This window comes from Pleuronectes platessa, chromosome 20 (assembly GCF_947347685.1).
Source record: "Pleuronectes platessa chromosome 20, fPlePla1.1, whole genome shotgun sequence".
Classification (NCBI taxonomy): domain Eukaryota; kingdom Metazoa; phylum Chordata; class Actinopteri; order Pleuronectiformes; family Pleuronectidae; genus Pleuronectes; species Pleuronectes platessa.
This window is the reverse complement of record NC_070645.1, coordinates 4662420-4690073: the sequence shown is the minus strand read 5'-3', so window position 1 is coordinate 4690073 and position 27654 is coordinate 4662420. Positions and strand designations below refer to the sequence as shown.

The 27654-nt window shown below is 44.3% G+C and overlaps 1 protein-coding gene across 1 annotated transcript in view; it reads left to right on the top strand.

The window, feature by feature from the left end:
- The window catches only part of sspo (SCO-spondin), a 71935-nt gene that overhangs the window by 7655 nt on the left and 36626 nt on the right, over nucleotides 1–27654 (top strand). Inside the window, exons 14-70 of the mRNA XM_053413039.1 lie at nucleotides 333–505; nucleotides 1564–1782; nucleotides 1886–2051; nucleotides 2536–2794; nucleotides 4215–4425; nucleotides 5751–5845; nucleotides 5924–6180; nucleotides 6295–6429; nucleotides 6510–6712; nucleotides 6872–6999; nucleotides 8381–8490; nucleotides 8634–8783; nucleotides 9256–9349; nucleotides 9453–9662; nucleotides 10484–10689; nucleotides 10893–11007; nucleotides 11106–11227; nucleotides 11362–11535; nucleotides 11613–11846; nucleotides 11937–12059; nucleotides 12325–12422; nucleotides 12684–12915; nucleotides 13004–13156; nucleotides 14012–14149; nucleotides 14285–14467; nucleotides 14587–14737; nucleotides 15136–15295; nucleotides 15492–15540; nucleotides 15943–16047; nucleotides 16155–16282; nucleotides 16568–16688; nucleotides 16793–16920; nucleotides 17017–17158; nucleotides 17243–17413; nucleotides 17523–17700; nucleotides 17835–17910; nucleotides 18102–18123; nucleotides 18280–18400; nucleotides 18491–18704; nucleotides 18809–18950; nucleotides 19034–19210; nucleotides 19386–19541; nucleotides 19734–19844; nucleotides 19952–20107; nucleotides 21257–21415; nucleotides 21507–21671; nucleotides 21761–21952; nucleotides 22118–22240; nucleotides 22786–22915; nucleotides 24034–24159; nucleotides 24451–24542; nucleotides 25261–25458; nucleotides 25567–25737; nucleotides 25918–26173; nucleotides 26274–26320; nucleotides 26889–27059; nucleotides 27264–27398. Coding sequence (XP_053269014.1) covers nucleotides 333–505; nucleotides 1564–1782; nucleotides 1886–2051; nucleotides 2536–2794; nucleotides 4215–4425; nucleotides 5751–5845; nucleotides 5924–6180; nucleotides 6295–6429; nucleotides 6510–6712; nucleotides 6872–6999; nucleotides 8381–8490; nucleotides 8634–8783; nucleotides 9256–9349; nucleotides 9453–9662; nucleotides 10484–10689; nucleotides 10893–11007; nucleotides 11106–11227; nucleotides 11362–11535; nucleotides 11613–11846; nucleotides 11937–12059; nucleotides 12325–12422; nucleotides 12684–12915; nucleotides 13004–13156; nucleotides 14012–14149; nucleotides 14285–14467; nucleotides 14587–14737; nucleotides 15136–15295; nucleotides 15492–15540; nucleotides 15943–16047; nucleotides 16155–16282; nucleotides 16568–16688; nucleotides 16793–16920; nucleotides 17017–17158; nucleotides 17243–17413; nucleotides 17523–17700; nucleotides 17835–17910; nucleotides 18102–18123; nucleotides 18280–18400; nucleotides 18491–18704; nucleotides 18809–18950; nucleotides 19034–19210; nucleotides 19386–19541; nucleotides 19734–19844; nucleotides 19952–20107; nucleotides 21257–21415; nucleotides 21507–21671; nucleotides 21761–21952; nucleotides 22118–22240; nucleotides 22786–22915; nucleotides 24034–24159; nucleotides 24451–24542; nucleotides 25261–25458; nucleotides 25567–25737; nucleotides 25918–26173; nucleotides 26274–26320; nucleotides 26889–27059; nucleotides 27264–27398 — 8661 coding nt within the window. The remainder of the gene's footprint in view (nucleotides 1–332; nucleotides 506–1563; nucleotides 1783–1885; nucleotides 2052–2535; nucleotides 2795–4214; nucleotides 4426–5750; nucleotides 5846–5923; nucleotides 6181–6294; nucleotides 6430–6509; nucleotides 6713–6871; nucleotides 7000–8380; nucleotides 8491–8633; nucleotides 8784–9255; nucleotides 9350–9452; nucleotides 9663–10483; nucleotides 10690–10892; nucleotides 11008–11105; nucleotides 11228–11361; nucleotides 11536–11612; nucleotides 11847–11936; nucleotides 12060–12324; nucleotides 12423–12683; nucleotides 12916–13003; nucleotides 13157–14011; nucleotides 14150–14284; nucleotides 14468–14586; nucleotides 14738–15135; nucleotides 15296–15491; nucleotides 15541–15942; nucleotides 16048–16154; nucleotides 16283–16567; nucleotides 16689–16792; nucleotides 16921–17016; nucleotides 17159–17242; nucleotides 17414–17522; nucleotides 17701–17834; nucleotides 17911–18101; nucleotides 18124–18279; nucleotides 18401–18490; nucleotides 18705–18808; nucleotides 18951–19033; nucleotides 19211–19385; nucleotides 19542–19733; nucleotides 19845–19951; nucleotides 20108–21256; nucleotides 21416–21506; nucleotides 21672–21760; nucleotides 21953–22117; nucleotides 22241–22785; nucleotides 22916–24033; nucleotides 24160–24450; nucleotides 24543–25260; nucleotides 25459–25566; nucleotides 25738–25917; nucleotides 26174–26273; nucleotides 26321–26888; nucleotides 27060–27263; nucleotides 27399–27654) is intronic.

The window sequence follows — 27654 nt, the reverse complement described above, 5'->3', positions numbered from 1 at the left end:
AGATATTATAACTTACTTCAGGCAAGAATAATATATCTGCCTCTTTCTGGGCTTGTCCTTGGCAACATGTTGCATGTCAGACCCATCTATTTCAGCTTGGCCGTCACAGTTTGCCAATATTTTGTTTTGGGCCAGCATTGTTTCCGTTTTCCAAGTGGTGTCCATGTCAGGGCGGTCTTTGAAATGCTGTTCCAAGCACACCCAAACTATTGCAACCACCGACATCTGATCACTAGCACCAAAACTCTTAGGCTCAGTCCTAACCCTAACTACAAGAACCTAAATGTATTTACTGCCTTGTGATTTTTTATGGTTGATCCGGTTACTTCCAGGTACAGTGATGTTGAATGGTGAGAGAGAGGCGTTACCTTTGGTGACAGGAGACCTGGTTGTGCGGAGGGCCTCCTCTTCATTTCTCCTCATCCAGACTTTCGGAGCCCAGCTGCTCTGGTATCTAGATGGACCCTTGGCCCTGGTCATGTTGCAGCCCGGGTTTGCAAATAAGGTATCTTTCACATATCATACAGATTATTCACCAGTACTTTTATGGGTTAGTTTGGTTTATTATCCTTTTGGAAATTGGTGTGACATGAAATTATGTGAAAATACGTGATTATCATGCAAAAAAAAAGGATAGCTAGCATGCTAACATGATTCGCAAGGCATTCTGGGTACCCCTTGGTTTTAAGTGGGGGTCTGAAAAATCTTCTTTTCGAGGGTATACTACGGTGGCCCTGAGAGCTCAACGAACAGCAACTTCAGAAAACACATGCAAGTTGACAAAACACAAGCAAAATAAGATCTTCATCAAGTTCACAACACAACACAACACATTACAGAATCGCGCAGCAAATAGACAAACACGCTGCAGATAGACAAACGCGCTGCAAATAGTGAAACGTGCTGCAAATAGAGAAACGCGCTGCAAATAGAGAAGAAAAACGACAATGGAAGTGTTTCCAGAGGACAGCTAAAAGTGATGGACACTGCTGCCACAGGACACACAAAAACGTCCAATACACCATACACCATTCGGTTCCACAGGGTCTGCCACCCGCGGCTCTGGAGCCGAATGTGGCTCTTCAGCCCCTCTGCAGTGGCGCTGGTTGCCGACCCCTGTGTGGAACCGAATTTGTATGGTGTATTGGATGTTTTTGTGTCTCCTGTGGCAGCAGTGTCCATCACTTTAAGCTGTCCTCTGGAAACACTTCCGTTGTCGTTTTGTCTCTATTTGCAGCGTGTTTCACTTTTTGCAGCGCGTTTGTCTATTTGCAGCGCGTGTGTCTATTTGCTGCGTGTTTCAGTGATGTGTTGTGTTGTGAACTTGATGAAGATGTTTTCTTATTTTGCTTGTGTTTTGTCAACTTGCATGTGTTTTCTTAACTTGCATTTGTTTTCTTAAGTTGCTGTTCGTTGAGCTCTCAGGGCCACCGTAGTATACAGCCCTAACACTTGGCCCCGCCTCTCTGTCCCAACAGGTAATGGGACAGCCTACCCCTACACGGAACCCGCAAAACGTAGGGGAAGGGAATCTCACTGTGTGTATTCAATTTTATATTCAAGGTGCGTGGCCTGTGTGGAACGCTGACCTGGAACCAGCACGATGATTTCACCACCCCAGAAGGAGACATCGAGAACAGCGTGTCATCCTTTGCGGGGAAGTTTACATCAGAGCATTGTAATCTACCTGGAGGAGCTCCACCTGACCCCTGCACCACCTACACCCAGAGGAGATACTATGCAGAGACGTTGTGCTCCATCATTCACAGCCCTATCTTTCAGGTAGTGTATAAGGAGCATCATGTTACATACGTCAGTGGTAAGTTCACTATCATCTGCCTTCACCCTTTTTATCACTTATGCACCTCCCTCTGGGATCTTGCAGGGGTGTCATGACCTGGTGGAGAGGGAGCCATATTTCCGTCTCTGCCTGTCAGAGGTTTGCGGCTGCGCTCCACAGAAGGCCTGTCACTGCACCGTCCTCACTGCCTACGCACGGCACTGCGCTCAGGAGGGCGTTGTTGCCCAATGGCGCAACCACACCTTCTGCCGTAAGTAGGAAGGCCACTGGTTAAGTGATAATCCAGGACATCCATCACCGTGGAGTCCAGAGAAGTGTCCACAGTAATTTGGGGTCTTTCTCTGTGAAATCAAGAGAAGATCCGACATTTGGGAAAAAACTCAGACATCAGTGACTACATTAACATGGACAAAAATATTCTGACTATTGACCTGATTCAAAATAAGACAATATTTTAACTTTGGTTTTTACATGAGTTGCTAATGGAATATTAAATTTATATGGAAAGTGCTTTGAGTGGTCATCAAGACGAGAAAAGCACTATATTAAATAACATCCTGGTTAAGGTAACCCGAAAATGCTTTATACATGGAGAACCACAAAGGCCATTTCCATTAGAAAACTCTCCGCAGTCTTAAGTCACTTTTAGGTTTTAACATTTTAAGATAGAATCACAAATTACACCAAGCTTTTTTACACTTTTGTAAACCTTTCCTCCTCGGCTTTCTCCCCAGCTGTCCAGTGTTCAGGCGGTCAGGTGTACCAGGAGTGTGGTCGTGCATGTGGAGCCTCCTGTTCAGACCTGCGTCAGAGCTGGAGCTGCGATGACAGTGGTGGAGGGGGCCTGAAGATGTGTGTTCCAGGTTGCCAGTGCCCGCCAGGACTAGCACAGGACCACCAGAGCCAGTGTGTTCCCATCGCCATGTGCCCATGTGTGCAAGAAGACAAGACATACCAGCCCGGTGCTGTCCTTCAGAACAACTGTAACACCTGGTATGTTAAACAGACAGGTTTTTTTCCTTATTGTTCATATCAGCTTCTCCCTGGCTATAATTTCCTGTTTTGCCTTTTTTAGTTAGAGATTTTGTGTTTTAATTTGTTTGATTAGTAACTCAGCTTGTTGAAACTTAACACATTGCTGCTCCTGCAAGTGCAGACAAAGTGACACACCAAGCCTATAAAAAAAAACTCATTATTGTGAGGTATATTCTGTGCAAGCTCTTTAAGACCCAGAAGCATATATTATATTTTACAGCTAATATGGTTATCTACATGTTGCTTTTATCTTGTGGTAGATGTGATAAATATCTGAGAGGGTAAGCATGTTTTCTCCACTGTGGGTAGAACATAGCTTTAATGCACCTACAATAAAATATTGGCACATGGGGATGGGTTTGTCTCTAGTACATGAAGTGACTAAAACCACTCGGCTCATGTGCTGACACAGCTTCTCATCTCTGAAATAGACATTTATTATGGAATGCAAAGTATTTTGAGGACAAAATAAAGATCAAGGGACAGTGACAAAAGTGTGTTTGTGGACTAATGTTTTCTATTAGAAGCAGAAGTTGTACATTTACCAGAAAAAAATAATAAGAATGATCATTTGATAAATTATCATTTATTTGATTGTACTTTTTCTATTTGATTGTATTTCTATGTAAGTGAGGACGTATATTCAAGATGATATCTATGAGAATAGTGTACTCACAGCTTTAAGTTAAACTCCTGCCGTGCAAAGATTAGAAATTGTGTTTAAATGGCTGACGCCCACCACCTCACCCCGGTGAGTCCCTGGTGGTGTAAGAGCTCTAATGAAATCTCTCTATGTTCCTGCTCCCTGCCTCAGGATAGGTTGATTTCATTGTGTCTCTTCACCATAATACGACAAAGATCCTCACTCTCTGGACTGTCACCATTATCTCAGAGTAGACTGCTGAATGAATATGTGTCAATCGGATTTTACACAAGTCTCCTGCCCTCTTGCCCTTCCATAACTCATTCTCATCATGTTCTAACTGCTGTCCCTGCCTGATTGATTGCTATGAGGAAATGTATCATTTTGGATTAGATAATTATCACACTGATAATAAAATATGAGGTACAGTATATCCATTTACTTTCAATTGCAATCCTTGGCCTGAATCTGGTGAAATTACTTTCATCACACCTCCTGTTGCTTCATCACATTTTACAGCTAGTCTTAAGAGATTATTATCAGTAAACTCCACTGACCCAGCAGACCTTTTTTGGTCATGCTAAAGGTCAATTTTATATTGTTTTATGTATCTTTTTTTTTTTACAAGTTATAGGCCGTGCATTTTACTTTGTATGACTTATTTGCTGCTGACATTTCTTGATTTTTTTAGAAAATTATCTCAATGCTCACTTTGCTCCCGCCTTCCCTTCATAGTGTGTGTGAGCAGGGGCTGTTTAACTGCACCAAGGAGCGATGTGAGGAGGTGAACCCGTGTCCAGGCTCTCTGGTCTACTCTCCACGCTCCTGCCTCCTCACCTGCTCCAGCCTGGACCCTCCTGGCCAACAGCAGGGGCCCCGATCCGGACTGTCGAGCTGCAAAGAGCCCCTGTCTGGTTGCGTCTGTCCCAAGGGAACTGTCCTCCTAGTGGGTGATAACTCAAATTTGGTCTTGTGAATGGATATCTTTTTTATTAGTGAGCCAGCAATATCAGATATAAAAGAGGTTGATAGAGAAGTTGTACTAAAACAGTACTCTCCCTACGAGTAACACCTCAATAATAGATCTAATAAGAATATACCTAGTTAAAGGAAAAGCTGATCGGTGTATATGGAGGCTGTCCCCTTTTTCTTGGGCTAGCAGTTCTTTTGTGTGTAGCAGTGCTAAGAACTATGTTTATATCACACTAGCCAAATTCGCAGTTTCTATGTATTCCATGTGTTACGACCCCACCTAGGAGAAAATACAGTCGCAACATGATACAAGAGCTCCCCCCTCCTTTCCATGCTCCCAAGAACCAGCAACAAACAATTTACAGCCCGTTTGTGTTTATTGACACTTTTTGCTTCAGGGTGGGCTAACAGCAAAACAATAAATAAAAAAACAACCCTAAGGCGAAACAACCTAAACTTCCCTACTCAAAATTAAGGAAACAAAAGACATGGTACTGACCTAACTCCTCAACCAAACAAAACAGGAGAAAACATGGCTTAAACAGAAATGCTACCCAACCCTACCAAGAACGGGCTGGTACAAAAGAACAGTTTACACAGTGCTGCACAAGGTGAGTCCGGCTGGAGGTCTGGCTGGCAATGGCAAAAGGAGAGAAAGCCCAGGAGCTGTGGAAAGCCGTCCTCTTATCCTTGCAGCTTGGGCTGGAACCAATCAGCTCCCTGTAAACACACCTACCCACTCAGCCACTCGTAGAGACACACCTGAAACACATCACACCCAAGCATCACAGCAAAGAGAGAGACATAGAGAGAGAGAGAGAGAGAGAGAGAGAGAGAGAGAGAGAGAGAGAGAGAGAGAGAGAGAGAGAGAGAGAGAGAGAGAGAAATATCCACACAACCTCAGGGTTGTAACATATGTTATACATTAATGTTAGATTTTAAAGTTGGGTTTTCGCCGAACATAGCAGAGATAACTATTTGTGATCAGATTCAAATTCAAGTTAAAGTAAGAAGAAACACATTTTTTATATCTGGTCCACCCATCTATAGCTAATTATAAAATATGTCATTAAATCTTGAAAATATTCCTATAATCTCCGTGCAAAATGAATACAGACAAAAAAGCTAATTTTAATAGAAAACATGCAGTTTAAATTCTGCCTCACTGTCATCTTATTTAATTATTCTTGGGCTAAATGTCATCTTCAGACAAAAGAGTAAAAAGGTGAAGGCATGACTTATTAACTAAAAGGAATTCTGACTCCTGCACATGACATGATGTCTTCTGGTTTCCTGCAGGGTGATCGCTGTGTTCTGCCGGACGAGTGCCCGTGTCACCATAATGGTCGACTCTACTACAGCAACGACACCATCACCAAAGACTGCAACACATGGTAACGTGTGCAGTTGACTCGATGAATCCCGTCACTGCAATGGTAACTATCTCAACTGCTCTTTATTCTCTGCCGCAGTGTGTGTAAGGAGCGCCGCTGGCATTGCAGCCAGTTAGCCTGTGCCGGCGTGTGCGTGGCAACGGGGGATCCCCACTATGTGACCTTCGATGGCCGCTGTTTCTCTTTCCTGGGTGACTGCCAGTACGTCCTAGCGAGGGAGACGGGTGGTTTGTTCAGTGTCACGGCGGAGAACGTGCCCTGTGGGAGCACTGGGGTCACCTGCACAAAGTCGGTCACCCTCAGTCTGGGAAACACCATCATACACCTGCTGAGAGGTAGGAGGGACGGGGGGGCGTTAAGGGGCATGGCAGGTCGGAGTTCATGAGTACCTTGGACTATGCTTTAGGAAACAGTTGTTTGAAATAAACGCTGTTGTCTCTATCTTTTAGGTAAAGCTGTGACAGTGAACGGGATGCCAGTTACTCTACCAAAGTCCTACAGTGGCAGTGGTCTGTCTTTGGAAAGAGTCGGCCTGTTTGTGTCCCTCTCCTCTCAACTCGGGGTCACTCTGCTTTGGGATGGCGGTAGGACACACTTTACGTTTTCACAATTTAATTCACCAATTGCTTTTCATGATATTTATAGCAGACATAATTATTTCCAGGAATGCGCCTTTATGTGCGCCTGGCTGCCCACCTGCGGGGAAGGGTCGGAGGCCTGTGTGGAAACTTTGATGGGGATACGGAGAACGACTTCACAACACGGCAAGGCAACGTGGAGTCTACGGCCGAGCTGTTCGGAAACTCCTGGAAGGTCAGCCCCTCCTGCCCTGACGTGGCGGATCAGGACCTCCGAGACCCCTGCGCTGTAAGTTCAATATAGAAATGCACACGCACTGATATTTACATGAAGTGTACACTCTGACCTAATTAACAGCTTGTTAAATATTTTAAATCATGTGATTATGTGATGTATCTTCCTGATACAAAATACAAAAACTGCCTACTCTCTCGTTGTTGTGTTCAGCTGAACCCCCACAGAGTGACATGGGCCAGGAAAAGGTGTGCAGTCCTCAGTCAGGAGCTCTTTTCTCAGTGCCACGCTGAGGTTCCCTTCCAGCAGTATTATGACTGGTGTGTCTTTGATGCTTGCGGGTAAGTGACTAGTCGACACGATCAAGTATGTATCGTATTCACGCTGCTTAAAGTTACTGACCTGAAAAGGGATTTTGACTTGAAACTCCAGGGTTACCAACTTGTAATCTTCCTGTAACTTTTAATTCTTTACATATCCAAGCCCCTGTGTATATTAATATATAATACATATTTCATTTAACTCCCTGTGAACCTGCACACCATCTTAAAACAGTTGATTGTTGTCTTCTGGTCAGAATGTGAGTCTGAGACCGCTCCATTGGGCTGCGATTATGGGGCGTGTTTCAACTGACCAGGAAGTAAAATTCTTCTTCGCTCAATTGGATAGACCTACAACCAATCAGAGCAACGTAGTATGTGACGTATGCTAAGCAACGCATTGTGAGTTATTTACTAACGCCGGGTTCACACCGGACGCTTCAGCGCAGCGCCAAGCCTTAAATAACAGCTGGCTCCCATCCACTCCCATGTTAAAACTTTGTGCCTCTCACACCGGAGGCTGAAGCACCGCGAGGCAGCCTTGGCGCAGCGCGGTGCTTCAGCCTCCGGTGTGACTGGCACAAAGCCGTGCAGCGATCTACTGGATCAACGGGTGATATTATTAGCGCTGCCCGGCGGTTCAGCGTCGCTTCAGTGTCCGTTGTGAACAGCCAAGCGCCGGGGCGATAGGGATTAGCGCGGTGCTTTGGCGTCGCCTCCACGTTCTGTGTTCCTCTTTCAAAATGAATGCGCTGTCGATGTCTTCTAAAACAGACTCAATGGCAGCATCTACACATCTCAGCTCGCCAGCGGCAGGCATGTTTGTTGAAAACGAATTCAACCAAAGGGCACTTTGATGACGTGGTTGATTACGTCACCGTTGATCATCTGTCAATCATCGTATAAAGCCCGCCCTGACAATCTGATTGGCCCGGTCGGGCATAATTTTTTCCCAACGGAGCGACTCCAGACCGAACTGCCCGACCAAAAATGTTGTGGGCGGGGCTAAGTTCGTCTGGCATCCAGGCTACCCCGGACCCTGATTGGTTATTATCAATAACCTATTGTGCTATTGCAGTGTGGGCCCCTCAAACTCCAGAATAACTTATGAGCTGAGATCAGAAATCCTACAATTACATACATTAAACTTTGTTTAAAAATAGTTTGATAAAAATAAAGCTTACAATTAGCTTATGATTATTACTTACAGAAATACACAGGTAAAATCACTGCTACTGTAAGACAGCCATCAGCAGAAATGTGAATGTGTGTTTTTGTTGTTACTTGATGTTACACAAAACTGTAACAACACCCCCTAATCAAACCCGAATTTAATGAACTCATGTGTAGATGTACTGCTGATCATATTTTACGGGTGTTTGTGCGTGTGTGTGTGTTTTAGATGTGACTCAGGCGGGGACTGTGAATGTCTCTGCACAGCCATTGCTGCCTATGCTGAGGAGTGTAACCGCAGAGGGGTCTACATCCGCTGGAGGTCCCAGGAGCTCTGTCGTATGTTTTGCATACAACACACTGTCAAACAGTGAATCTTAAATACACGCAACTAATGTCTTGTGTCATTGTTTTTCTGACAACGTTGTACTCCGTGACTTTTGTATCTTCAACCAATTTTCCGTTCCCATCATTCCCTGCAGCCCTGCAGTGTGAGAATGGGCTGGTGTACGAACCCTGTGGCTCAGCTTGCTCTGCCTCTTGCCCAAGTGTTCAGCAGAGTCCACACTCCCAGTGTGGTGCCCTCTCCTGTGTGGAGGGCTGTTTCTGCCCTGCTGGCACTGTACGACATGGTAAGACATGGTGTTCTTTACTTTACTGATCCTATTCCTCTGTGAGTGACAGAATACTTGTGGATCATTTTAGCTTTGTCAGCCTCAACAAACAATGATTCTCTGCAACACTTAGGTCCAATAGTTTACCATAAAATTACAACTGCTTAAAATCTAAAACTTAAAACTAATATTATTTACCCATTTTGGAAGCAGATTAGCTTGAAATTTGATCCCCAGAGGATGCTGTAGGTGGGTGAATGTCAAAACTGTAAATTCCTTTGAGTGGTAATCAAGACTAGAAAAGCTCTTTACAAATACAGACCATTTACTATTTATGTTTTTCCTTTTTGATTTTAAGGCTGTGTTCCCTCTCTTGCTGCCCCTAAAGCCAAACTTGACATTATTTTGGCTTACAAATCTGTAAGAATACGGAGCCGAACTGTTCAAATGTAATGTAATGTAATGTCATGTCATGCCATCTCGTTTATAGGGGAAGGCTGTGTTGTTCGCACTGAGTGTCCATGTGAGTGGGAGGGCTCTATGTTTCCACCTGATACCACCATCACTCAACACTGCCAAAACTGGTCAGTCTACCGGAATACTTACGAAAATATATATAATTTTTCTAAGTAAGTTTGTTTCTTTCATCAAAATTGACGTGTGGGTACTTGATCTTTGTGTTTGCAGCTCCTGTGAGGATGGTGTGTGGCGGTGTGAGGGTGTGGTCTGCCCTCCTCCCTCTCCTCCCTGTCTAGAATCAGAGTTCACCTGTGCTTGGGGCCGATGCATTCCCTCTCACTGGGTGTGTGACAATGAGGACGACTGTGGCGATGGCTCAGATGAACTGTGTCCATCCACCTGCTCACTGGACCAGTTCCGCTGTAGCGGCACGCCAAGGTGAACCCCAAACGTACACTAGCATGCTAACTACCTGAAATTCTGTATTTAGAGATTATGAAGGCACAAAACTGATGAATGATCAAATGTGATTAATCAAGCATTAGGGTACATCCATATTTGTAAGTTTTTCTAAACAATACAAACATAATTTGAACCAAACTTATTTTTTGTTGGTCGGGTAGCTGGCTGGATGGTTGGTTGGTTTGTTTGGTTGGTTTGTTGGTTTGTTGGTTTGTTGGTTGGTTGGTTGGTTGGTTGGCTGATTGGTAAGTTTGTTGGTTGGTTGGTTGGCTGATTGGTTGGTTTGTTGGTTGGTTGGTTGGCTGATTGGTTGGTTTGATGGTTGGATGGCTGGCTGATTTGTTGGTTAGTTGGCTGGCTGGTTGGTTGGATGGTTGCTTGATTTGCTTGTCTGCCAGTCCAACCGCAGTATGCAGTATGTTAATGTTTTCTCTAATGTCCGAATGTAAACATGATTTCTTGTGCTTTTGGACCTCAGGCTTGCTAAACCATCACATTTGTAGCATTTGCATGTTAGCATGGTATGCTGCTAACCAGCTCATATATTCACTACACAATAGCTACACCCTAAAGACAAGACTGTCTTTATTTTGGTCCAGTTGTGATAATGATTTCAAACGGATATCCACATTTGTTCATATATCCAACAATATTATTTTCTGGTGAGTGCAACTGCCTTTGAGACTGTTTACATTTATTTAATAGGTTCTTAAATAACTAATAATTCCCATCATGTTTAACTATATTACAATAGAGTTTATGGAGTGAATAAAGTGAATTAACCCCCAACCCTGCAGTGGACCATGTTTGAACCTGGCTCTGCGTTGTGATGGCCACCCAGACTGTGCCGACCAATCAGACGAGGAGTTCTGTGGACCTACCACCCCCGTGCCCCTGTGCCCACCAGGAGAGTTTCAGTGTGCCAATGGGAAGTGTCTGCCAGTCACTCGGGTGTGTGATGGACGACTGGACTGTGGCTTTGCTGATGCATCCGATGAGCAAGGTAATTTGTCAAGTACACTCTATTATCCAATATCTACCTACAAACACAACTTGGCAACATTCTCTGTTGAAAGACTATAATTCACTATTGTAAAATGTATGCGTAACATTCACACTTGTATTCGTTTTGTGTGTTTAAATGTTGTCATACTTGTGTGATTACTCTTCTGCACTTCTGTGACTATGTGACTTTTGTCGACGCAGACTGTGGTGTGGTGTGTGACGAAGGGGAGTTCCTGTGTGCTGGAGGCCGTTGCATTCTCTACTTCCACCGCTGTGATGGACACGATGACTGTGGGGACTTCAGTGACGAGAGAGGGTGTGTGGGGGAGGGGGTGTGTGTTCAATATCATACAACATAAAGATTGGATGATTGATCATACAGTGTGATGCATAATTATCTAATACTTTTTGTAGGTGTGTATGTGCACCCGGAGAGTTTCAGTGCCCGGGGGACCAGTGTGTTCCTGCAGACAGAGTGTGTGATGGAAACAGAGACTGCCCCTCTGGAACTGATGAAGCTGTCTGTCCAAGTAGAGGTGCAAAAAATAATAAAACACAATTATAGTATTTCCAATATGAGGTAGAGTCATGAAGCCAGCCCATCCTGAATGATTTGAGTGATAGTTGTTTGAAGGAATATTATTTTGTGTCCTACTCGTTTGCTTGGCAGTGACTTGTGCCCCTGACCAGTTTGCCTGTCGAGATGGCAGATGTGTCTCCACAACTAAGCTGTGTGATGGGACTCCAGACTGTCCAGATGGAGAGGATGAGAACAGAACCATTTGCTACTCTATCCTCATCACACCATCACAACCACATGTCACCCCGACCGTGCCCACTTCAAGTATAAGTCATGTTTCAGAGATGCAGGGGGAGGATGTTGTCAGTGGTCGGTTTACCTACAGCCTTCGGTTTCTCCAGCTTGTAGATCCTTTGAGTTCGGCTGTGCCACTGGTGGCCAGTGTGTGCCTCAGGCCTGGCGGTGTGATGGGGAGACAGACTGTCTGGATGGGAGTGATGAGCAGCAGTGCACCACGCCCTGTGGCCCCGGCCAGGTTCCGTGCCTCAGTGGGGACCAGTGTATTGACTACCACCAGCTCTGTGACAGGACTCCACATTGCAGGGACGCCTCAGACGAGAGCATAGACAACTGTGGTGGGTTAAACATATAGAGAGAATCCCAAAATATACGTATAATTTTTTCGCAGAGGCAGGTTTTGCCTAAGACGTATTGCTGTCCTCTAGGTTCCATCCAGATACCTCCATGTCCAGGCAGCTTCTCATGTGACAACCGCACCTGTGTGAATATGACCCAAGTGTGCGACGGCCTCCCAGACTGTCCAAGGGGCGATGATGAGTTGGTGTGTGGTGAGTTCTCATGAGATAGGTAGAATAATAAAGTGTTCTAAGTGAGGGACTGAAGGGAGCAAGGTCTGAACAAGGTTTGAGAACTGAGATCATGAAATATATAGGACGGTGAGGAAGGGCAGACAAGGAGAGGACCAAATAGAGAAAAAATGGAAATGGTCAAGAGAGACGTGAAGGAATGAAGCAGAGAAACACTATCTCCCATGTCCGCAGCATTAATGGTGATGGACTTTTGATAATATTTTTGACATTTTGTTCTATTCAGATAAAACCGTCTCACCTGTGCCTCCTGGTGGCAATAACAACACTGTCCCCTGCCCTGAATTTACATGTATGGATGGATCCTGTGTTTCCTTCAGTATGGTAGGTGCTGGGTTTCTTATTCTAAAAATAGGAAAGGTACGATTTACACAGCAATGTAGTGTTTTTTAAATGGTTGTAAAATTCCTTCCCTTATACAATTATCATCATTTATTAAGTACTCTGACTCTGCATTTCCATTTTTAAACAAAAAATAAACACAATTTATCTCCTGCTACAATAAAAAAAAAAATCTAAGAATGCAGGAGAATCCCTCTCATGTGTGTTTGCTATACCTGCTCACTGTACCCCTCCTATTGCCAGGTATGTAATGGTGTGGCAGACTGCTCCGACTCCTCAGTAGCGCCACTTGGAGGCCCCACAGATGAGCAGGGCTGTAGAACCTGGAGCTCCTGGGGTCCCTGGGGCCCCTGCAGCACCTCCTGTGGGACAGGCTCCACCAGCAGGCAGAGAACCTGCCCGGCAGGAGACCCACTGCGCCACTGTCGGGGACAGGATGTCCAGAGGCAGCAGTGCTTCAACACCACCTGCCCAGGTGAGCATGTGGAAATGAAATAAGTTAGTTTAAGAATGAAATATAATATTAGTTTCTGAGGTGTGATGCTATCTCCCTCCCTCTTCAGTGGATGGTCAGTGGTTGCCCTGGGTGAGCTGGTCCAACTGCTCCAGTGGCTGTGGTGGAGTACAGGTACAACACAGAGGCTGCATCCCTCCTCGCTACGGAGGCCTAGACTGTTCTCAGCTCCCTGGACAATCCAACCTTACCATGGAAATCAGTAAGAGCAGTCTGTGACCTAGAAATAAATAGTTCTAAAGGAGTTACTGGCTTAAAATCACTGTTTTCGAAATATGGAAATAAATAGCATAGGCTTTTGCAGTCATTGATGGAAAGGGTTTTCGCTTTAGAGGATTCATTTACCCCAAATCCTTCATTGGAAATTTGTTAACTGTAATGTTCATGCATAAGCAACATTTGACGTTCCACTCCATTTAATTTGTGGCAGAAACAAATAAATCCAAACGTAGTGGCTTCACTTGATATCACTATGGGGTTCAGTGGGGATACTGAAGGTTGCTGGTTCAACTGCCGGTTCCCAGCTGGGTTCTGTCTCTGCATGTTCTCCCTGCATCTGCATACTCCTGTCACTTTGGGTACTCCAACTTCCTCCCACAGTCCAAACACATGCAGATTGGGGTTAGGTTGACTGTGGACTCTAAATTATGAATGTCAGTGTAAATGGTTGTTTGTCTCTGTGATCTGCTGCTGTCCTGGCCAGGGTCAGCTGTTTGGCTCCAGCCCCCCCCTGCGACCCTCAAAGGATATAGGGTTATGGATAATGGATGGATGGAGAAATAACTATGATATGGAAATTGTTGTAATCTTAAAATGTTGCTCATCTACAGTATAATTGCATAAAACATATCATAGCATAACATTTTTTTACAGTTTTTCTTTATGGTTTTTTGTTTCTTACAAGCAGACGTGTGGACTACAAAACAAATTGCAAAACAAGTTTGATCATAAATGATTAAAAAAGCAGACACAGCAACAGTTCATATTTAATGAAAGAAGGAATACTAAGCAATGTAATAAGATGAGTCTCCTCTATTTCCTTCCTCTTCCAATCCAGAGCCTTGTCCTGATGATGGATGTGCCAACACCAGTTGTCCCACTGGGCTGGTGAGACAAAGTTGTGCTCCCTGTCCAGTCTCCTGCGCCCACATCTCGAGTGGGACGTCCTGTGATCCCACAGCACCCTGCTTTTCAGGTCAGTCAGAGGGAATCTAGAATATCTTCTCTGCGATCGTTTTTTGTTGTTGCCATTTTTAGAATAGATGAAATGACAGTGAGAAATTTCTGTCCCTCACATCCTCTTGTCTAACTTGTATGTTTCTGCCTTCAGGCTGCTGGTGTCGTGAGGGCCAGGTGATGAGCCATACCCAACAGTGTGTGTTACCAGAGGAGTGTGCATGTGAGATGGCCGGTGTGCGCTACTGGCCGGGCCAGCAGATGAAAGTGGACTGTGAAATTTGCGTTTGCGAGAGAGGAAGGCCTCAGAGATGTCAGCACAACACAGACTGCGCAGGTGAGTCAGTTAAAAACACAAACTCGAGTCAGATCAATATTAAGTTCATAGTCGATTTTTTTGGCCTACAAAGCAGGAATATCTTTATCTCTCATTGAGACTGTTTTGTTTCCATGTAGTTCATTGTGGCTGGTCATCTTGGTCTGAGTGGGGAGAGTGCTTGGGGCCCTGCGGTGTCCAGAGTGTCCAGTGGTCTTTCCGCAGCCCAAATAATCCCATCAAGTACGGAGATGGTCGAACGTGCAGAGGAATTTACAGGAAAGCTCGTCGGTAGGTTGTCCTCCGCTGATGAAACTGTGAACGACTTCATTTTCTACCACAGTACTCCACACCATTACACTTCTACTTATAGATATTGATAGACCTGCAGGGTCATTTCTATAGACGACCCCAATGACCTTCCAACTTTCACCTCGGTCTGGTCAAAATGTTGCCTTCAATAACAATCTGTTGGTGATATTTATGATTTACAAAGCATGCAAAGCATGAATCCAATATTACAGTAACTCATCCAATCTTTCTGTTAGTGACACAATGAATGCACGTTGTAATTGGAATGAATTGGAATTATCATGTAAATTTCCTGAATGTATTCATTTTATTTAATGGATTCTTACCCTTCTGTACTTGAGCCGCCATCTGTCATGCATGTCTGTGTGTGTATGTAGGTGTCAGACAGACCCCTGTAATGAGTGTGAGTACCAGCGCCAGACCCATGCTGTGGGAGACAGATGGAGCTCAGACCCCTGCCAGTTATGCCACTGTCTGCCCAACCTGACAGTGCAGTGCTCCCCCTATTGTCCATACGCCGTCACTGGTTGCCCACAGGCAAGAGAGAAATTCCAACTTTGCACATTTGTCTTTTCATTGAAGTACATCACTGTCTAGGCTTTAATGAATCTGTGTTTTAATCGTATCTCATGTTCACAGTCCAATGCTCTCTGTTCCTGTCATAGATTTGCTTTAGTTGCCCTGAAAACTTTAACACATGAGTTAAATGTTGAGAGTTCCTTTGTCTGTGCAGGGTCAGAGTCTGGTGCCTAGAGAGGGAGACAGGTGTTGTCACTGCCAAGGTAGAGTCCTGACTCTTCTTCTACACTCTGATGATGAAATATCTTCGTGCGAATAAAATCATTTCCCTTGTGACGAGGATGAGGCTCAACATTTTTATTTTTCTGATCAGATAAACCAAAGACAATTTACTGTAAATGCTTAAGAAAATTTTTAAAGAAAAATAGAAAGGTTACCTGCATTCAATTCTAAAGATGCATTACAAAATGTAGAAAGCTGAACAATGAGATTAAAGAGTGCAAGTAAAATGAAAGCTGCATAGATCATGCTCCTTTATATCCTCAATAGCAAAATTATTGCACTACAAATATACAACAGTTTATTTGTAGTGAAAAAACTGCAATAAAGAAATAACATTGTTCTCTGGCAATAATCTGTCTATTCTTCAACACCTCTGCATGTAGGAGGGAATGACACCGTTCTCGTGACAGAGACCCCTGACACTGTGACCTCCAAACCAACAGAGGGTACTACACCCCTGGTTCCCACATATCCACTCCCTCCTGGAGGTGAGTGTGTTTCTCATGCTCATCAGATGTTTGTGTAGTTTGACAGGTAGATGAAGAGCGTTTGACTGATTCTCCCTGATGGTGATTTCTGTGGACCCTCTGTTCAGATCAGTGTTGGGCTCCTCTGGGTGTCCAGACTCTGCCAGGCTTAAGTTTCAGGGCTTCATCACAGCAGAGTGGTCACCCACCTGAGGCCGCCCGCCTGCATGGGTGGGACCCCCATACCGACCTCCAGGTAAAATAGATCCAGTTATAATACACAATTATCACAATAATTACCTGTGATACATTGCTATCAGCCACAGCTCCACATTGACTGCAAAAATCGAAGCGTGCCATGAACTGAGATTCTAACTGAATGTCTGCATTTCAGCAGTCGGCACTGCCTTTGCGAACATGTTTGCATGCTGAAGATCACATTTAGTGCAGCGTCACAGGACTGCTTGCATGACTGTAATTTATCGGTGTAATACTGAGCAGCATGAACATCAGCTGTGTGCTGTAAACCCTGTATCTGCAGGGCTGGAGTCCAGAACCTGAGGAATATAAGGACCTTCCACAGCGGAGCCCCACCGGACACAGCAGCGCCATACAAAGCCCCTACCTGCAGATAGACCTGCTGAAACCTTATAACATCACTGGTAAACATGCAGGCACCTCAACTACATAATAAAGTGTGAAATTAAGTGTGCTGTGTTTTAAGTGAATCAGTGAAACAAATACGATGCTTTCTACCCTTCCACAGGTGTGTTGACACAGGGTGGGGGGGTGTTTGGCACCTTTGTTTCTAGCTTCTACCTGCAGTTCAGCCAGGACGGCAGACAGTGGTACACTTACAAAGAGCTGGTCACTGATGCACGGCCCAGAGCCAAGGTCAGACATCAACCAAGTGCAGGCCACTTTAAAGGCCACGTATTTAGTATTGCTTTTTCAGATCTTGAGGTTAAAGTGTAACTTTCCTCCCTGCAGGTTTTTCTTGGTAACCATGATGACCGAGGGGTGGCTGAGAGCCGACTGGACCGGATGGTGTCCGCTCAGTTTGTCCGCCTGCTGCCACATGATTTTCAGAATGGGATCTACCTTCGACTTGAGATTATGGGCTGTGGTGATGGTTGGTAGATTGTTTGAGTGCCGCTTTGTTTGTCAGTCTGTTCAAAAATCCGTTTTTAAATCGCTTTCCTCTCCCACCATTAAGTTTATCGCTGGTCGACTACCTCCGCCCCTCCCTCACCAGTCTCCCCAGCGGATGGCTGCAGAGTGAAGGAGTTTCAGTGTAAAAATGGCCGCTGTGTACCAGCAGGTCCACTGGGAGTTGTCTGTGATGGAGTCAATGACTGTGGTGATGGATCAGATGAGATGTACTGTGGTGAGTTTCCCAACTGAAAATCTTTAATCCAATTATTGTTCTTGCATTCTTACCTTATTTAGCTCAGTAGATTTACATCCATTGTACATTTTCTACTCCCAACATGCAGGTACTCAGCCCTCTACAACAGCCACCAGTCCTCGCAGCTGCCCTGCTGGTCAGTTCTCTTGTCCCCCACCAGGGGGCTGCATTGAGGCAGGGCAAAGATGTGACGGTAAATTCCACTGTCCCAAAGGCGAGGATGAAACTGGCTGCCACCCCCACGGCAACACAACCCAGTCAGACAGGTAGAGTCAGATTAACTGTAGAAGTCACAATGAAATAAGTGAAACATTCTCCTGTTTTAAAATCCGTTTCCTTTCCCCTTTGATTATCCGGGTCTTTTATTCCCTGTGTTGTATTTACTCTCTTTACTCTACAGACCACACACCCCCACCCCAACTCCTCTCAGGACTCCGTCTATGGCTGCTGTCACTCTTCCTGCAGTAACATCAGCTGTAAGTGAGACTTTTTATTAAAATGGTATTAATTGCATAAAATTGTAATATAAGCATCCTACAGCTAAAATATACATAAATTATCACTTAGGAAAAGTACAAGACCAATCATTAAATATCCTAGAGATTACAGGTGGTGGTATACTGAAGGTGTAGGTATGTATTTAATTTATTTTCAAATCTATTTACAGGTTGGTGTCCCAGGATATCGTGGTGAGTGTTGAACGCAGTTAAAAAAATGTGTTGAACAGACATAACTGTTTAATCTTTGTTAAAATAATTTTTAGGCCAAAGGGTTTAATATCTTGTATATGAAGTATTCAGTTTACCAAACTGGTTCTGCTGGATTAACTTCATTTTATCCTGCAGGCATCTGCTCCTCCCCCCTCGGACTGGAGGATGGGAAGATTCGATATGGACAGTTGACCTCATCCTCATATCGTGAGAACAACCCTGCCGACGCTGGACGACTAAACATTGTCCCCAACGTGTAAGTGGTCCAGTTGATGTTTGGCTGTTGACCTGAAACAACCTGAACGGCAAACAGGAAAAAATGTGAACCATATCCTCTTCTGTGTAGCCAGGTGATGGAGCCTGGATGGAGTCCCTTACCCAACGATGCTGAGCCATATTTTCAGGTGGACTTCCTGGAGCCCATGTGGTTATCAGGGGTGGTGACGCAGGGCAGTGAACGCATGATAGGTTACCTTTCTAAATTCCGCCTGGCCTTCGCGCTGCACAGCAGCCTCTTCTCAGACTATACTGTAGATGGAAAACCTGGTGGCCCTGCCAAGGTACTTACAGCCATTTTTGTTTACTGAATTAGCATATCCACATACATTAAACATGTTCCTCCAGAATAAAAGAACAAAAAACATTATTCCTATTTGTGGTGCAGGTGTTTGAGGTGCGGATGGTGGGCAGGACCGCTGTGACTCGCTGGCTGGATCGGCTGGTCAGAGCTCGCTACCTGCGCATCATCCCAGTGGAGTTTAGACACACCTTCTACATGCGTGTTGAGATCCTGGGGTGCAGAGGAGGTGAAGAATTCATCTGATTACAAAGGTTTAAGATTATGTCTAACTTGGTCATGAGAATCAACTCCTCCTCCTGCATGTTGTAGAAGAGCTGGTGACCCCCGGCAGCGTGACCTCATCTCCCCCTGGTGGTGGAAAAGTGACAGTACAGCGCTGTCAACCAGGCCAGTTTGCCTGCCAGCACACTGAGCAGTGTGTGTCTGTGTCCGTGCTTTGTGATGGACGACCAGACTGCAAGGACCATTCTGACGAGATCAACTGTGGTAGGAGCCCATGGACACTGGGTCATATTATTATTCTTGCTCTTGCAATTTATACCACTCGTGCTAATTTCTAGTCTCCTTATCGGATCCAGCGTTTGTAACAATTGACATTTGCCAGATATGCATGTAAATGTAAATCATGTCTGTCATGTATATCACTAATCCTCATCTACAGGTACAGCTCCAACCCGAGGCCCACCAGGGCTGCAGAACCAGACCAGCTCTGCAGGGAGACCAGGTTTCCATGGCGACACTACTACTGGTGCCCCAGGCCTCCACACTACTGGGTCACAAGGTAGCATTCCTGGTGTGGCTACACCAGGGGTCACGGGTCAACCTGGACTTCAGAACACCACACTTCCAAGTACAACTGAATTTATCTTGTTGTTGGCTTCAAAAGTTTCAGTTTTCAGATTGAGTTTTAAACCCATTTACTACAAATTTCAGATATTTTACACAATTTACTAAGCTTTACGCTGTGTCCGGTTGCAGTTCACTGTTTTTTCTTGTACCAAATGATCAGGCAGCTGGACTCCAAAACCTCCCATCTACCCAGGGGTCACCACAGGTCAGCCTGGACTGAACCTCATGACATCTCCTAGCTCTGGAAGGCCTGGTCTACAAACCACAAAAGGTACATGTGCCTTACAAGTTAATCCTACAACCGCACTGGACAGATGGGTCTATACCCTTCATTGCACAGAATAGACATCTATACCTGCCGCTATTTTGTATTTACAGCACCGTGGATCACCACAGCGCCCGATGATGGGGGCCGACCCAGAGTGCTCTGTGTGGAAGGCCAGTTTGCGTGCCGATCTTTTGGCTGCGTGGACTCTGCGCAGGTGTGTGATGGCCGACGGGACTGTTTGGATGGGTCAGATGAAGAACGCTGCGGTGAGCATCAACACCATGTCAGAGGGCAGGACAGAGGAAAGGAGCTCGATTAATTTAAATATTGATCTAGATTAGATTAATTTAAAACTCTATGAACGTGGAAAAGTCAGCATTGATTTTACCATAGTGGCATTTATCGCAACAGTGTAAATGTTTTAAGCAATACAAGTAAAGTGAGGATACTTAAAAAAAGTATGTAGTGAGTTTTTTTAATTTAGCAGCTTATTTCATACAAAGCGCATTAAACAGTATGAATCTAAATCAAAGAAGTATGATAGTGAGTAATAGCAAATACATTTTGCCTGTAACAAAAAACTTATTCTCTTCAGTACACATGGGGTCAGTTTTTCAGTGTAGGTTATGCTCTAAACATCCTCAAGAACTTGCCACAGTTGATCTGGTGGATTGAGGAGTTGGAGATCAGTTTCCTGTGGAGGCTAAGACCATCTGCTGCAGGACTTCCTGTTCTTCTTGTCTCTTGACGCAGCAGGATATTATCTGATAAGTTCACAATATAAGGACAAGTTGCGGGGTGGCACCTGAGTTGAACATGAAGGAGGCAAAAAATGTCACATTAAATCCTCTCCAGAATTTACATGTTCTGTTTACAGCATATCAACACCGACTTCGGCCCTCATCACCAGAGACTCTCGAATCTCGTTGTCTTTCCAAGATGAGATCTCTGCGTCCTCTTCGTGTCTGGCTTCTCTTTTTCATCCAGTTTTGTGTTTGTTGCATTCAAGGCACCCGGCCTCCCACTCACTGGCGTTAATTTCTCCAAACACCATCCTGCTGTATTCTCACAACTCTGCGGCAACTGTCTTGGACATTGGTGTTCTCACATAGAGGCCCTCAGGATCATTTCAGGAGTTTATTCCGAGTTCAGTGCAGGTCTGAAAGCAGCTACAGGTGGTTCATTGTGACTCAGGATGGGTTTTGGGTCGATGTCATGCAGCAGAATCATTTGGAAACTACTCCCTGGTGGTATTGTGAGATGGATTGGAATCTGAAAATTCCTAAAATGTGCCTAAAACCTTTGCACAGTTTTGTGTACATTATAATAAAGCAAAAATACCTCTAAATTAGATTTTTTTTTTCATGTTAAAGTTGAACACAGTTTTGTTTATTGTATTTTCATGTCTGATTCAGGCGTGACAGCCAGACCAGTGGTGACTTCACAGCGCCCCCCTGTGCCCAGTCCGTGTTCTCCCAAGCAATTCCCCTGTGACAGTGGGGAGTGTGTTCACCTGGACCGCAGGTGTGACCTACAGAAGGACTGCGTGGATGGGTCAGATGAGAAAGACTGTGGTAGGCTACAATTCCACCTCAGAATTGGTGTCGAGACTTGACAGGAAAATATTCATATTTGATTTTTTACAACCCTCTTCCTCTCCTGTAGTGGACTGCATCATGTCCCTGTGGACAGCCTGGAGCGCATGTAGCGTGTCCTGTGGTCTGGGCTCCTTGTTTCGGCAGAGGGACATACTGAGGGAGGCTCTGCCTGGAGGGGCCTGCGGTGGAGACCAGTTCGACAGTCGAGCATGCTTCCCTCAAGCATGTCCAGGTCTGTCCATTGAACCTGATGCCGAGTACAGGGCATCTTTCACAAGTTGTGGTTATGTCAATCTCATGCTCTCCTTTGTCCTCTTGTAGTCGATGGTCATTGGTCGGAGTGGACAGAGTGGTCGGAGTGTGACGCTCCGTGCGGAGGTGGAGTCCGGCGCAGGAACAGGACCTGCTCCGCTCCCCCTCCTAAGAACGGTGGGCGAGACTGTGAGGGCATGACCCTGCAGAGCCAGAGCTGCAACAGCCAGGCCTGCACCAAAGACACCGGCACACAGACAGGTGACTCTGTCAAACACTGCTTCTAGAGTCCAGTACTCTCTTCCTGTTTGTTTTTTGAATTATTACCTTGTTTATGTCATCGCTGCAAAATGAAATCTGAAAACTGTGGGTGTCACACCTCTGTGGTGGGTAAGCACACACTCACAGACTTACTGGTTTGTTCAGGTTGTGTCAATGGCATGGTGCTGGTGACTGAGGCAGACTGCCAGGCTGGAAGAGTTGATGATTGTCCTCCTACCTGCTCACACCTCAGCCTGACCAGCAACTGCACTGCTGCATGTATACTGGGTAGGAGGCTCTTTATATCCCTGTACTGGAGTTTTAGATTATAATGTTTGTAGTGTTGAATAGGCAACACTGGGTGGGAAGTACCATGCAAAAAATTCAGGGCTCGTTCAGAATCCGTTTATACATACAAAGTCATTAACTACATAATAATACCTATTTTATGTGCCTGTATAGCTTTAACTATGCTCATGACCATGTATTTAGTTGATTTGGGTCATTGCTCCAAACACAAAATGGTGTTTTGCTTTTGCATTAAGGAGAGAAATATGAGGAAGCAATGCTCTGGAAACAAAGCCCAAATAAATTGTCTATGGTCCATTGCGTGTTAATTGATTTCTGACTGTGATTCAGTGGGTCTGCGATTTCACACTTTGTTTTATTATTACTTGGATTACAATGCAAAACCTCTTTAAAAGTGACAAAGTGAACACATTGAAACACTGCTTCCTATGTCACACATTTTCATCACTGAAATAGACATTAAGTCATAGGACAAATTATAATATCATAGCAACAATCATATAATAAATTCTGTCTTTCTTCAGGGTGTCGCTGTCCCAGTGGTCTGTACCTTCAGGAGGGGCGGTGTGTAAATGCCAGCCGATGTGTGTGTCACTGGGACGGCCAAACACTGCAGCCGGGACAGACAGTCAGTAAGGACCAGTGTACGACATGGTGAGAGACACAGACATATTGTTTCTGGTTCATTGTGTTATTTAAGAAGGATTTTTCTTTTTAACATGATTGCATTTCCGGGTACAGCCAGTGAACAGAGGTATTATGTTTTCGAGTTGTCCGTCTGTCCCATCACCGTGAGCGTGATATCTCAAGAATGCATCGAGGGAATTTCCTCAAATTTGGTAAAATATTCAGGCAAGGATGAACCGATTCGATTTTAGTGGTCAAAGGTCAAAAGTCATGGTAATGGTGACCTCACAAGGCAAATTATTTGTGTTTTGAGTTGATATCTATTGAACGCCATCAAGGAAACCTTTTTTTAAGGATCAACTCATTTGAATTTGGTAGCCAAAGTTCAAAGGTCAAGGTCACAGTAATATTGTTACGTCCTCACTTCACAGATGACAGGGAACTTCTCTCTTTATTTGTAACTTTATTAAAGTCAAACGAATATATCACACTTCTTGTTCGTATATTCGATACTCCTAACATCAACACTCATCTTCCTCACTCCCCTTCCTCATTCACCGTTGACCCGCCAACAAACCAGCCAATGATAGCCTGTCATCCCACACAACCCCACAGCCATTAGTCTAGAACTGTAACATGCCCCACCCCGACTTGTTCACTGACCCTCAGGACATCTCAATACTTATTTAACATGGTGTACTTAGCTGAACATAAGTCATAACAAACACATAGCAGTCAAACAGAACATAAACCTAACTACCAGTCCGTTAAAGTATGTTTATGTTTTTCTTGAACATGATATATCTGAATTTCAGCTGAAGGAAATTTCACCAAATTCAGTGCAAACCTTCACTTGGATTCAAAGAGGAATAATGGGGACAATAAAGTATATTTAATTTGATATGATTAGATTTTGTAGTATGTAGCAATATGTACAAACTGTCCTGGTTAGCTGAGGCATTCATCCACAGTGTGGTAAATCTAGTTCATCTCAAAAAGCTCTTCTGATGTTCTTGTTTGAAAATAATCATTATTCTTCACATTTAAAAAAGTTGTTCATATGAATTCTGTGCAGCATTGTGTGTGGGATACATCCTGAACCTTTGCTATTGATTTTTCTAATTAAGAAAATAATGTCTCACCAGTGTTTGCAAGGAAGGACAAGTCACCTGCGACTCTTCCAGCTGTGTGGCGAGCTGTCACTGGTCAGCCTGGTCGTCATGGTCACCATGTGATGTTAGCTGTGGTCTGGGCCTTCAGCAGCGCTACAGGTGAACCTGTTCAATTCATCACAACTGTGAAGCAACTTAAATCTTTGGTGGTTGGAAGTTAAACAGTTAAACCCATTTTCAAAAGTGTTTTTATATTGAATTTAATGAATTATTCTGTACTTGTTTATTTAGTTTGCTGGCTTTTGCGCATTCATATTACACTCTAATAGTTTTTTTCCTATCTGCTCACTTTAAATATTCTGCTTGATGTTTTCAAAGTCTTTTATTTTCACTGCTCACACACAGCAGGTTAAATCTGGCTGTGTTCTCATGCCCTGCCTGTCTCCTCAGGTCCCCTGTGAACCCTCTAGGAGCAGTCAGAGTCCGACCCTGTCCAGGAGACTCCTCTGAGGCCCGCAGCTGTTCCAGCCCCTGCCTCCCTGGTAGAACTACACAAGCTCCATAAACACATAACAGTTCCACTAATGCTGCCACACCCAATGTTTTGATTCTAGTTTTTCCAAGACAGGTTAAACCTAGATCAGGGATTATTTTGACACAGATGTCTTTCAAGGCTTTTCTCATTTGTACCATTATGTTTCTTATCATACACACACTGTGTATGGGAATAAAGACCTTGCACAAAAATGTATGTATATAATAAATTAAACCCAGTCATATTTGATTTGTAATGACATTTGGTCTTATTGTTGTGGACTTTTGGTTTTATTGTTGTGGTAAAGAACCTTACTTCTTTTCCTGAGCAACAAATTCAGTAAAATAGTGCTGCAATTATAAGACAATGATTAAAAAAATAAAGATTCAGCCACTATTTTGGTAATCGTTTACACATTAATATAATTGTTTTGCATAAAAGCAATGTGAAAACTAAATGTTTTTTTTGGTCTTATATTATTTAGTTGAATATGTTAGGGTTTTGGTCAGTAGGTCACATAATACAAGATAATAGAAGAGATCACCCTGTGCTGCAGAATTTGTAATATGAACATTTTCAATGTTTTCTGTTATTTGTTAGTTGCAGCCCTACGTTAAAGATTCTCTATCAAAAACTTAAATGCAAATCTGTGTCCTAGTTTTATTAATCACTTGGGTGCTCATCATTTTGTGGTGGTGTGATGACTTTGCTGTTCTCTTGTGCAGTGCTACCAGATGGAGTTTGGAGTAAGTGGACAGGCTGGTCAGAGTGTAGTAAGACGTGTTTCAACCTGGTAGATGAGGTGGGAATCAGACGACGATTCCGCAGCTGCAACAGAACCCTCACGACATTCAACTCCACTCGCTTTGGCTGTGATGGGGACAGCGAGGAGCAGGAGCCTTGCAACACAGTGCACTGTTCAGGTGGGACACATAATTCCTCAGTTTCTTTTCTACCAACAGACAATGTTTTTGTTATTGGATCAAATAAAACCTGTAAGATAGAAGCTGATTTAAGTTTTGTGGTTCTAGTGAATGGCGGCTGGTCAGTATGGTCATCGTGGTCTCAGTGCACATCGGAGTGCGACTCTGGTGTTCAAACAAGAGAACGACTCTGCAGTTCACCCTCATCACAGCATGGGGGCAGCAGCTGCCAGGGGCCACACATCCAGACAAGAGACTGCAACTCCCACCCCTGCTCAGGTGCTCCATCCTGTACTCTGCTCTGTTTCAGAGGCCCACAGAGTGATATGTGGCAATGACATGACTTCATAAAGATAAATAAACTGATAATTGCTTTTTATAGAATTTTTCATATGTTCCAGTTATTTGACAGACGAGTTGAATTTCCGCTTTTTGATTTCTTTTTCCTCCTCCTCTCAGGTGTGTGTCCCGAGGCCATGGTGTTCATGACGGCAGCTGAGTGCCACGCTCACGGTGGTGCGTGTCCGCGGGTGTGTTTGGACATGACCTCCGCTGAGGTGCAATGTGCCACTGCCTGTTATGACGGCTGCTACTGTGCCCCGGGCTTCTACCTGCTGAACGGCAGCTGTGTGCCCCTGGCCCAGTGCCCGTGTTACCATCAAGGAGAGACGCATCCAGCCGGCACCATCCTGCCCGTCGATGTCTGCAATAACTGGTACTGGGAGGAATTTTTTTGACTGGAACTAATTGAATCTAAACATCCTGAAAGGCAGCTGCTGTTGTAATACATGCACTTTTTCTTGTGTCTCTAAAAGTACCTGCCTTAATGGAGAAATGGAGTGTGGATCAGCTCCCTGCTCTGGTTAGTGCTTTACTGTCAAATTAAGTTTTGAATGTACTGTGATGGAAATTCATCTTGAGATTTGAAATAATGAAATTCTCAGACTGGAGTTGCCATTGAGTCTTTATAATAGTAAGCTCTGCAGAGTTTACAAGCACGGGTGCTCAAAATGGAACAACTGGCTGCAAGTTCACAGAAGCCGGAATTTATACAAAGAGGCGTTTCATAAGACATGATATGAAGAAAAAAAAGAAGACATGAAAGACATGAGATCATCCTCTGTCTTATCTGCTGTGTCCTTCCGTCCCCGGTACCAGTTAGAAGAAAAACCTCACTTTACCGTCCGTGGTACCAATTAAAAGAAAAACATCACCAAATAAGGGTTCCATCCTGTCAGGTAGACAGTATCACAGCAGTGAGACACCTAGTAAGGGGATTTCCAATACCTTAGACACTGGTCAGTGATATTTTCCATTACAGTACATTTCTCATCCCTACCTTTCACTCTCTATCCCTCCATGTTCGTCACTGTCTACACATCTTTTTTCTTTTTGAAACCTGTGTATATATACGTGTGTGTTTTTTTCAGTGGACTGTGGCTGGAGCATCTGGACCCAGTGGAGCACCTGCAGTCGAACATGTGATGTTGGCGTGAGAAGGAGGTACCGTTCAGGGACAAATCCTCCCCCGGCGTTCGGGGGGCGTCCTTGCGAAGGACAAAGAGTTGGGATTGACAGCTGCAGCATTGAACCCTGCTTTGGTTTGTAAACTTAATTTGTCTGTTTTCTTTCACATTTTGAAATGTACAAACTTTAACACAAAAGAATAAACAATTTGAGCAAAGTTCTTGCTACTAAGAGCTGAACTTTTAGAAATGTGCTTTCTTCATTTTATTGCTGTATGAATTATTATTATTATTATTTAAGAACAAAACAAAAGTGAATCCAGTTGTGTTGTCTCTCAGGTATGAAGGGGCCATGGAACGCATGGTCAAAGTGCTCAGTATCATGTGGAGGAGGGTACCGGACTCGAACCCGCGGGCCGATTCGAATCCACGGCACAGCTCAGCAGTTCAGCGCCTGTAATCTGCAGCCCTGTGGTACAGCAACAATTTATCAGCCTGCTACTGTATTTCCAAGAACAAGGCACAATGTGTTTTTACTTCTCATATGAATGACAGAAGGTGAATAAGGTGGTGCTTTTGTAGCAGAAGAAAACATCAAGGAGCCAGACCAGTAAATAATTTTATGAGCTCAAACTGGGTAACAGAAAGTCATGGCTCACTGCAGCAGGGAAGAGCCAAAATAAACTGAGGTGTTTTTATTCCATCAATTTTCATGAGAAAAGCAAAATGC